Below are 11,690 nucleotides of genomic sequence, written 5' to 3'. Positions count from 1 at the left end.
GGTGGCAGCAGAGGCGGCGCTTTCTGGTGACGCTGCAGCGGTGAATTGCAGGTGCATCACATCTGGGAGCCACGCAGCGGGACTAATGTATGTGAGCTTAGAAGTTTTTACAGCGCCCTTATAGTTTTAATTAGGAGTGTAGACACACCCATCTTCCATAGATGTTGTCATAATGTTTTGGCTTTTCAGCTACCGCCCCTCCCTATTGACCTACATGTCTTGGTCTCTTAAGTATTTTGCCAAAAAAAAAAAAAAAAAACTGGCATTAACTGCTGCATTTTCTGAAACATCCACTGACGTGTAAGAGTTGTGGCTTCAAAAATCAGGGGCACTGCAGTCAGGGTGACCCGCTTTCAAGATGCAGTGATGAAGAGGAGAAGAAGGGGGCACCTTATGATCAGCATAGGATGAGAGAGAGAGAGAGAGAGAGAGAGAGAGAGAGAGAGAGAGAGAGAGGAAAACACACACACACACACACACACACACACACACACACACACACACACACACAAGCCCACAGTGTTTTCTCGGCAGAAGCTGGAGTCCAGTCTGTCTGGTTCAGAAGAGAGAGAGAGAGACGCTATGTCCCGAATTGCCTGGTGCAGGTAGGTAAAGAATGTCAATTAGATTTTGGTGCTTTGCAGATACTTGAATGGGAACATTTTCCATAAACCTGATCGAATATTCAGTCAGCATGATCAATTAAGCTTCACCCTTTAATTGGAATGTACGTGTCGGCTGACGATCTTATAACAAATACAGTATGTCCCAAATGATCCCAGCCGCACAGTTGTGGCTGGGATTGAGGCGCTGGAGTCAAGCTGTCAAACGGCAATAAGAGGATTCAAATATAATAAGACAGCGGTATGTGATTTATTGTTGTCGTTGGGGGTAAAGTTTACATAGTGAGAGGCTGAAATTGATCAGCTTGAGGAAACGCAATGAGCTGAGAGAGGATCAACTACAGCAGAGGCAGACTGCGCGCTGTCCGTGGTGCTGAAACTAATAACATTACAGAAATAACTTTTAATCCCGCACCCAGCATTTAGTGTCTTTAAAGATGATCAGATTTGATCACTGCTGACATGTATTGTTAGAGCTCTTTTTGCTGTATACTGTATAGCAAATCATTTTGTTTTCTAATTTTGCCTTTTTTTTTTGCATGTTTTTGATATATTTTTGTATCTATGTCAGCCTGTTTTCACACTCCTTTGCATGATTTGTGATAAAATGAGGATATTCCTGCTTTCAAAAATTCTTCAGAGGACTATGATGTGACTGAAAACAACAGTTGGGTGAATTAAATGCATGGTGCAAGTGTAAAGAACATGAATTAATGCAGCATGTCTGTTATATGCAGGACGCTGAAGGAGAAGTGAGCTGAGTTAACTGCTGTGTTACAGACAAGAGGATAAATGGACGTCCATTATGGCCAAGTGGACATGATTCTACCACCAACAGCCGTGACACAGTGTCGAATATGATTTACCTGACTGCACTAAGCATTTTGTACTTCCCCATTTTACTGTTTGAGGCGTTTGTTTGGTCCAGTGGCAAGCATGAGAGGTCGTTGGTGCCGCGGGCCGCCTCGCGCCTGGTGGCCAGGATGGATGGGGATATTATAATCGGCGCCCTCTTCTCTGTTCACCACCAACCCTCTGCGGAGAAGGTGGCAGAGAGGAAATGCGGCGAGGTCCGGGAGCAGTACGGCATCCAGAGGGTGGAGGCCATGTTCCACACCTTGGATCGGATTAACTCGGACCCCAACCTGTTGCCCAACATCACCCTGGGCTGTGAGATCAGGGACTCCTGCTGGCACTCCTCGGTGGCTCTGGAGCAGAGCATCGAGTTCATCAGAGACTCCCTCATCTCCATCCGGGACGACAAGGACGGCTCCAGGTGGTGCATCGAGGGAGTCCCGTCCAGTCAGCCGCCGTCGACCAAGAAGCCCATCGCGGGGGTCATCGGGCCCGGCTCCAGTTCGGTTGCAATTCAAGTGCAAAACCTTCTGCAGCTGTTCAACATCCCGCAGATTGCCTATTCCGCAACCAGTATTGACCTCAGCGACAAAACCTTATTCAAGTACTTCCTCAGGGTCGTGCCCTCTGACACTCTCCAAGCCCGGGCCCTCCTGGACATCGTCAAACGGTACAACTGGACATATGTGTCAGCAGTGCACACAGAGGGTAAGACTCATTTTTCTTATAGGAGAATGGGCCTTGGTGTTTTTTCTTCTTGTTGAGGCAGTAGGAAGGCGAACAGGGAATCAGAGCAAGGGAGACTCAGGAGAGAAGGTTCTGGAGGCATTCAGTTTTAGTCCATCTTAATCCATCTTAGTCCATCATTGGGGCATTTGCTTATCACCGTTTTTAGCAGTATTGTTGTGTTCTGCGGCAATATTGTCTGCATAGTCTTATCGCCCAGCTTGGTTGGATTTAAAGCAAAGGTCTGATTTAAATCAGGACCCATGGCAAGAACTATACCCATGGGGAAAGACTGTTTTTCTAACAACAGGTGGCTGCAGACAGTTGTGGTCTGACTTCTGAGGCAAATCCACATGATCTTACCACAGGCAATTTGAGGGGGTAAAAGAGAGAATGGTGTCCTCCATGTTAGAACAAACTGAGAAACACACCCATGTTGTAAGCTGCAGTTTTGTGGAGAATTTAGAGACTGCTTTAACTTGACAGCAACCCATTTGTTAAATGTGAGAATATAGGGTTACATTTCAGTAAAACCAATCATGGGACACTGATTGCAAAATGACCAATACACAAAATTGCCATTGCTTCTCCATAGTCCATGATTATTTTATTTTATTTTATTTTCCTCACTAATGCTATGTTTTTGCATTGTTTCTTTTATGTTTGTTAAGCACTTTGAAAAGTGCTATATAAATAAAGCTTATGAAGTTTATTATATGAGATTCCTGTCTGGAACAATGTGGTCAGTAGTTCATATTGCCAGTTAAAAAAAACTTTGTTCCAGCAGTTCCAGACCTAAATTAAATACTATGAAAGAAGCATTTGCATGATGACCTCTGTGGGAATTATTTGCCTTTCCATAGACATACTGTAATCTTAATTAGTTGATCCTGCAGATAGTATCAGCTGCTGCTGCAACCTGCAGTTGACCTCTATAAAAAGATGCTGCCCTGTTTTGTGTTAAATGTTTATTTTCAGTCTAGGTTGATGCTCTGCAGCTACACCATGAAATTATGTGATGTGATTTTTCTACGCATTCTTGTGTCTACTTTGGAACATCACACTTTTGCATTACTTTTCACCGTATATTAATAACATCAAATATTAACAGAGGATTTGTTGAAAATGAGCATATCAGAGCCTCATTTGTGACATAGATTATAATAATTAAGATACCTCTTCTTGGCATTGAGCCAGAGTGGCAGCATAACCCCTTAATATGCATATCCAAATTACCCATAAAGCAGCAGTTGCAAATCTCTGATCTGTTTTTGCTGAGGGAGTCTGAGACGAGTTTGTGATGAGCTGATAAAAATCCAATCAAAACACGTGGCAGGCCCTCTTTGTTTACTGTGATGAGGATCTGCATATCATTTTAGCAATAAAGTAAGTAAGTAAATATATCAGAAGCAGACTGATTACAGCCTGAACACTAAAGCTTTCTGAATAATTTGCAAAGTTTCCCAGTGACCCTGTAGCATGAAACTTCTTCCCAACACGAACACTGTTACATAGCGTTAGCCTAACGGTTGGAAAAGTGGGCTGGTGACCCGGACCGGCTGGGGAAGTTTGGACAGGGAAAGTGAAAGTGAAAATGAAAGTGAATAATGTTCCCCCGCACTCAGGTGGCCTTAATGAAGGCGCTTAACCCCAGTTGCTGCAGTGGAGCAGCTCAGTAGCCAAAAAAAGAACACTGGGGATGTATTGGGCCGCTCGAAGGTTTGAATGTATGAATGTAAAACAGGGAATTGCTGAGGGAAGGAGCATGTGAGTTCAGCAAACCTTCCCTGGATAAATAAAGGTTAATAAATAATAACAACCAAGGCCATGTTAGACAATCACATAAATGAGAATATTCAAAACAGATATGTAAACTTATGAATCAAAGCCCATTCACGCTTTTCTTTCTCCTGTGAATGAAACTCTCGATTGCTCCCATTTCTCTCAGGTAACTATGGGGAGAGTGGGATGGAAGCCTTCAAGGAGCTCGCCTCTCAAGAAGGCCTGTGCATCGCCCATTCTGACAAGATCTACAGCAACGCCGGGGAGAAGCACTTCGACAGGCTGCTGAGGAAGCTGCGGGAGCGTCTGCCCAAAGCCCGAGTTGTTGTCTGCTTCTGTGAAGGCATGACAGTCCGAGGGCTGCTCATGGCCATGAGGCGGCTCGGCGTGGCCGGGGAGTTCCTCCTAATTGGCAGGTTTGTTACAGAATGTTCTCCCTCCAGATTATTAGCTTTGTCAGCAATGTTGTTGGATGAAAAGCACAAAAGTTTTTAAGGGCCAACACATAAATGACCAAGCAAACCAGGCAGTAAGAAATCAATATTGTAGTCATAGTTTTCTCATAACAGCAACAATTTGTTCCATGGAGTGATGCCATCTGTAGGAATAAGGGAGATTATTGTACATTATATCCATCATATATCCAGGAATACTGATGTTACTGATACACTGAAATACTGATGTTACATTTTCTGTTATAATATTCAACAAGACTCACCATGGTATACACAGAGTTCATATGGAACTGAAATAATTTTTTCCTACCGGGAGTAGAGTTCCTCTGAAAGCAGAAGATGCTTTGAGTCAGGCTCAGTCATGAATAATGCATTCACACCGTGAGCTCTCCCTCTCCCTGTCAGATCACAGGCAGGATGGGCTAATATGGGACAGCACCTCCAGCATAAGCTGGGGAATGAGGAGTAGTGAGCATCAAAGCTCATATCAGCACTTATACCAGACATTCCCTCTTTGTGGTGTCTCAGCTCACCTCAAGTCCTGTCAGGAGGAGTTGCTGCACCTGAAATGGGCATGCGATATAATCTTGTTATGGTTAATTTACTGAGAGCAGCCCATTTTAATGAATGATGATTTTATTCACAAAGGCTGATGAGAACTGGGGCTAAGCTCTACTGGTCAGAATCCACTCCTGAAGCCCACATGATGAAATGCATGTGTAAAAATGCAGAGCATTTTAAAAGCCTCCAGTCCCTCTGACTCCTTCCAGTTGAATTGCACTGCCAGTAAAGTCTCCATGGAAGATAAGGAGGACGTGAGTTTGGTGCGGCTGTGTGTTTTTTCTGGGTCAAGGAGACTACTGAAAAAGGAAAATGTTTTTTAGAGCAATGCAGTAACTGAACACATGCAGGCCTGTGCAACGGGCCAATCAAAATGCCTGAGGTGCTGGTCATCAGCCATCCATCTTCTGCTGTGTGGAGGATGAAGGAAATGGCTGTTCTCGCACCACGGATCCCACTCATCTCTAACAACGGGGAACTTGTTTGCTCAACTGTCAAGCAAAGTAGTCATTGTTTTGGATGTGATGAAACAATGTATTTGAAGAATCCAAAGCATTTATTGTTGTATTCCTGACAGATTTCTCTCAAACATTTCAATTAATCTGTTCTGCTTTGTGTATGTCTTCCCACAAAATTAATTAATGAATTCATTTCATAAGAAGATGATATCATTCACAGATTTACATAAAACAAAGCACTGCTACTTGCGTGTGCCAACATCAGAAATGTAGATTCAAGTCTTTTGATTATACTTCCACTCCTCCCACAATTAAATGATTTCATAAATATATGATAATCAGAGTTTCCTTCAGACTTATGTCAATGCAGCTTTACATAGAGAGCGGTTTGCACTACTACTTGCGTGTGTTTACGTCAGAGCTGTAGGTTCTTGGCACACAGTGTGTTGGAATAGAGGGAGTGTGATGCTGGGAAGCAGATGGCCAGGTACCGTTGATGCTGTCATACTGGACAGTCATTGTCAGTTCATTCTTGAAGTGCCAGCTCAACCAAACATGCACTGTTGGCTAGCTGATAGCTTCAATACAATTAATTTTCAGTATCTTTACGTTTTTCCATTTTCATGACAAAAAATTACACGTATTCAGGTTTTTCCCCCCAGAATTTTGCTCTTGGCAGGGAGGAAAAGCCTCTGAAACAGCGTTTAGAGCATCATGTGACACTAGAAGTCTGAACATAACTGAACAATTAAATGAATACTGTTTTTATGCAGCTGTGGTCAGGGAGGAACCTCCATCACATTGACAGTGAATGACACTGACTGCCTGATATCCGATATTTAATAAAAACGGCCAATATCAAGACGACATATCAGCAATATGATATATTGGTTCTAACCCCACTGTTGGCATGGGATACCTTAGGTATTACAGTTTTTATATTGATCAATCATTGCATGTTTTCAGCTGTACACTAATGTATTGTGAGATTATTACAGTTGTGCACCTGAAGTTCCTCTCACAAAACCTATTTGTAATCTTTTTATTTTGTGCAGTGCCTCATGATTTTTAGGCAGTAGATTCTGTTTTGAATGCCCAGTGTTCCTTGAATTATTCTATCTAAGCCTTCTTCATATGCATTGTTTTCCTCCTTCATGTCTGACTCATGCAACCAAAGTGACACAACAATGCCTAATGCAAAATGCTCGAGCACTGAAAATGCTCGAGCAGCATTTGAAAATCACAAATAAAGGGAGAGGTTTTACTGGGTGTGATTCAAACCTCAAGCATCATACAAAAGCTTTTTGTCTCATCTCTCTTGTGAGAAGATTTACGGTATAATTGAATCCCATCTAAGCCCTTTACAAAATAAATTACCTTACAGTATATATCAAATCAGTCTCTTGTTGAACTATGATCAGCACTGTCACAAATTCACACTGAAGAATCCCTGTCTGTGTGGAGGGGGGGGGGGGGGGCATGTTCCTCTCCAGGCCAGACTGTGCTGCTACAGTCCTGATCTGTGAATTCTCACTGGACTTGTGATTGTATCTGTGGACTTGGAGAATATTTTTCTCTCTCTACAAGTACAGTGAGCTACTCTACGGCGTTTAGCAAGAAGGCTGAAAGGGAGACAAAGTAAGGGAAACACAGCAGAGGAGGTTAAACACAGCACCATCTTTATAACATTATTATAATGGCATTGTGTCACTCTCACTAATGCAGATCCCAACAACCCATTTTGAGCCACTTATAATAATGTGGTCAACATTATTTAACTACATAAGTCAATGCTGTTGGCGGGTGAAAACCTCATATCGCCAAAATGTCAACTTTTTAGGGGAAAGAAAGAAAGAATGCATTTTTGAATTAATCTAACTGGTTTTGAAAAGCTTTTATAAACCCAAGGGTTATAGAATTTTCCCAACCCACGAAGGAACATGTAATCCTTCAGTAACATGAAAACCACCAAAATTGGAGTTACGTTTTCATTATATTTAATGACCCACAACAGGTAATTATCAAATTAGAAAGGAAGATGCAGGGGAATTAATGAGAAGCCTTCCGTGTGTCAATGCCCAGTGACAATGCCACTGACGATGCATTATGAGAGAGAAGAGAAAGAGAGAAAATCAAAGAAAAAAAAAGATAAAAAAGATCAAAGATCAAACTACACTGAATCTTTTAAAGACCTTAAAGCATGTGTTGGTTGTATTAGTAATAGTCTCTGTGTGCTCCTCTCCTCAGTGACGGCTGGGCAGACAGAGATGAGGTGGTGGAGGGATACGAGCTGGAGGCTATGGGCGGCATCACTGTGAAACTGCAGTCTGAAGAGGTCACCTCCTTCGACAACTACTTCCTGAAGCTCAGGCTCAGCACCAACACCCGCAACCCGTGGTTCCCCGAGTTCTGGCAGTACCGGTTTCAGTGCCGCCTCTACGGACACCCGCTGGAGAACCTCAATTATGCAAGAAACTGCTCAGGTAGATAAACAAACTCGTCAGGCAATTATGATGTTCCCTGCAGTTTTCCCTGTTTTACATTTTACGCCAGTGTGCACATCAGCTTGTCTTTCTGAACTGTTCTGATGTGTGCAATGCCCAGAGGACGATGCCAAAAGGCCCCATAAACTGGAACACTTTCTTTAATTATGAATTAGACTGCCACAGGGTAGAATTCTCTTCAAGTCAATCCAATAACACATATTTTTTCATATTGTTCATTTCTGTGACACTCGGCTTAACAGAGGATGACCTAGGTAAATTAAATTCTTTTCACTTAAAAAGGAAGAAAGTAAATGCATCAGCTGAAGTTCTTGGTTCCTTGAAACAATGCTCAACAAGCATGTTTCCAAAAAAAAAAAAAATACTTTTTACATATTGCTTATACATACTGTGTAAAATACAAGCCTGTATATTTACGTTTTCAAACTTAAGTTATGAGGTTGTTGCTACCGCTTTCTCAAATATTTCGTATTACCAGAAACAATTACAGAGATAAATCTATTGATAAACGTAAATATAAAATGATGCATGCAGCAATAAACAAAATCATTCTTATACATTTCAGTTGACAACACTCAAGGTTCTTCAAATGAATTTGTTTTTGCCATCGCATCTCTCCTTCAGCTGTTGTTTTAATCTTATTTCCTTTGCGGTATTTGCATATGATTTACAAGAATAGAGCTTCTCTTCCTTCTTATTCACGTACTACCTCAAGCTTTCACCCATTCCTACAATCCACTTTGTGTTCAATGCAGTGATTAGAGTATTTCTTTCTCTCTCATAAATGGAGACAGAGTTATTGTTTGCTGTTCTGTCACTTCTATTGTTTTGTGTTGTTGTTGTTGTTTTTTGGTGTAGAGCTCCAAGACGGTGAGTGTATCTCTCTGAATGGAACCATAATGCACCTCACTTTGGCAATATACATAGAGGTTGACTGATATTAAGTCTCATGTTGGGATTCTTTTTTCTGAAATTAAATACACCATTAATCTCAGTTGACCTCTAATATATGAAGCTATTGGGATGTTTTTCCTTCTATTTCTCCTTCACCACAGTGAGAGCTCAACAGTTGGTTCTGGTCTGGTCACTGTGTGCTCTCACACCCGTCCTGGTCCTAAGATCGCTGTATAAAACAGCCCAATAACATTTGAGTGAGATGGCAACTGGCTGGTCTGGCTTAAGTTGCATGTTGGCACATAATAGCCAAAGCCACTGTGCAATGAAAAAATACATATATGCAGATCCATTGTATTCCTTTGCTGTACAGTTTTACCCATGTGAAATGATGTATGTGAAATGTGTCTTCTTGAGTTTGGACAGAGAGGGTTCAGTTATCATGCAGTTGACAAATCCAACTGCTTGCATGCTGACATATTTCATCATGACTTAAGCTACATATCTCAGTAAGCAAGGAGAGGGTCAAATCCAAGGAGCGGTTAAAGTAGGTCATCACCAGTAGCTCCCATCGGACGCTCTCTTTCCCAGCTGCTACCCCACTGAATTTACTGGTTATGTGTTTGCTTGCGTAGCCGGTTAGTGCGCCATTCCCGAGTCCCTTTTAATTAACATTACTTGATTTAGCCCGCCTGGCAACAAACACATCAGCAATGGATGATGTTCACAGAGCGTGTCAGCCCCTGGATAACTCAGCCCTCCCCAAGTATCATGCAGTTACTTTCCAGTTAAGTCTTGTTGGGTGCATTTGTGAATCCAGCCTGACACACAGTTAATAAAAAAGGATGTATGTAGCAACTGATAATGATCAAATAAATGTCAAATGAACCTCTAAATCGGTTAAAAATGTCATAAAATGTTGTTATTAGCCTACATTAACCTGCGATAGGGAAGGCGTGTAACATATTGTTAACTGATGATGTTATAATAATGTAATGTTTCTTACAAGTATCACATTATTAGTCATCATATTATTATCATTAGTTAACAATATGTTACACCCCCTATTAAATAATAATAGTCGATTAACATAACAATGTGATTTTATTACATTATCCAGCAGCTTATTACATTACCAAGTTTTATTACATTTTCAGCCTATTTAGAGAGAAATGCTATTACATTTTGAAAAGTTATTACAATATCCATCAGTTATTACATTATCAGTTGCTTCCATTGGAATAGAGCATAATATCTTAAAGAGGTTCTGATGACAGATATGGTGAAGGGAAAGATAAAAATGTGCCAAATAATTTGAAAATCATATATTGGCTCTGATAGACCTTTGGATTAAAATTAGTAGACTGTGGCAAGTTATTAACTTGGAGTAATAATGTGCAAGCATTCCTAACCAGTCGGCTTGTTACCACTATGAATGTACATTTGTGAATTCTGGCGATGCATTGAATTTACAGATCATCTAATTTGGTGCCAGAGTGGCCTATGCTCTGGTGCTCAGAAAGCTAATTTACAAATGCATCCAGTGTTCAGGAAGCTTTGCACCAAGGGATGGGTATGAAAAAAGTGTTATCATCAACCCAAGGAGCTGCCAACTGTATGTACATGGTCCATTGTTGTACCAAAACCAACTGAATCTATGGTGTAGTCTTTGATGACATGGTTGACTAATATGAAGTTGGTTATAATAATCACAGAGCAACTAAATACATGCTTGTACCGCTTCTAGCTTGCATTACATTGAATGATAGGGTGTGTTTGAACATCGCACACTGTTTGTATCAGAATATCAATCATTCTTGTCTCATTCACCCACCGTGTTTGTCTGAGGAAAAAACACAATGAACAGAGAAAGCCAGATCCAAGTAAATTAGAAGAATTGGTTTGTTTTCTCGCCTGATTAGACACAATCTCAGTGGCATAGTGTTTTAGACCTACTCTAATTGAGTCCTGAATCGTGAAAACAGAAATGGGTATAGTCTTGCCATGGTAACAAGGTTTCTTTGAAGCCACATTCTAGTGCTTCAAGTCTTTTAAGCATTCGCCCACAGAGGCAAAGAGGCGTGTTGCCTGTTGCCTGCATTCACAGAATAATTCGAATACTGTATCTGTGAGCACCCTATCACTCCTTTGTAATATGTTATTTCATGCTAGACACAACTATATGGTAGACATGAAATTTAGAGCTGATTTAGAATATTATATGCAATATTATACTGCGTAACACATAACATGCTAATGCTTGCAGCAATGAAGTACCTCCTGCAACGCTCTCCTGTACAAGTTTGTCCAAGATGAAGGAGACCGTTCTCTTTATCAAGCTCTCATGTTTGGGCAGGTTATGAAAGTCTGGAGGACAACTACGTTCAAGACAGCAAGATGGGCTTCGTCATCAACGCCATTTATGCCATGGCCCACGGGCTGCATGACATGCACACTCACCTCTGCCCCGGCCATGTGGGGCTGTGTGAGGCCATGGAGCCTGTTGACGGCAGCCAGTTACTGGAGTTCCTGCTCAAGACTTCCTTCGCGGGTGTTTCTGGAGAGGACATATGGTTCGACGAAAACGGGGACTCACCTGGGAGGTAAGTCAAACTTCCCTGACTGTCATCTTTCGTATTTCTACTAATAGGTAAACTACTGCTGGTAATAATACAATTAGGTAAAACTAATTACATAAAAGCCTGTCTTTAAAAATGGGTTTTAAAAAGTGATTCAAAGGATGGCGTTGATAATTCAATGTGTGCAATTCTTAAATTAGTGGTAACTTTACAATAAGGGTCACTAAGTTAAGGGATACTCGTACTGTCAGCA

The 11,690-nt window shown here is 41.4% G+C and overlaps 1 protein-coding gene across 1 annotated transcript; it reads left to right on the top strand.

Moving 5' to 3' along the window:
- Window positions 1-1,343: 1,343 nt before the first annotated feature.
- On the top strand, window positions 1,344-11,465 carry LOC139649181 (metabotropic glutamate receptor 1-like). The gene is made up of 7 exons (XM_071525515.1): window positions 1,344-1,375; window positions 1,462-2,186; window positions 4,153-4,402; window positions 7,708-7,943; window positions 8,207-8,218; window positions 8,823-8,834; window positions 11,215-11,465. Exons 1-7 carry the CDS (start codon window positions 1,344-1,346, stop codon window positions 11,463-11,465), a joined length of 1,518 nt encoding a protein of 505 aa, XP_071381616.1.
- Window positions 11,466-11,690: the final 225 nt, after the last annotated feature.

This window comes from Centroberyx affinis, unplaced genomic scaffold, assembly GCF_046629955.1.
Source record: "Centroberyx affinis isolate AG114_WGS23_722 - 3 ecotype Tasmania unplaced genomic scaffold, CSIRO-AGI_Caff_v1 ptg001299l_1, whole genome shotgun sequence".
In the NCBI taxonomy this organism is placed as follows: Eukaryota; Metazoa; Chordata; class Actinopteri; order Beryciformes; family Berycidae; genus Centroberyx; species Centroberyx affinis.
Note: the sequence above shows the minus strand (reverse complement) of the source record. Positions and strands in the feature narration are given on the sequence as shown.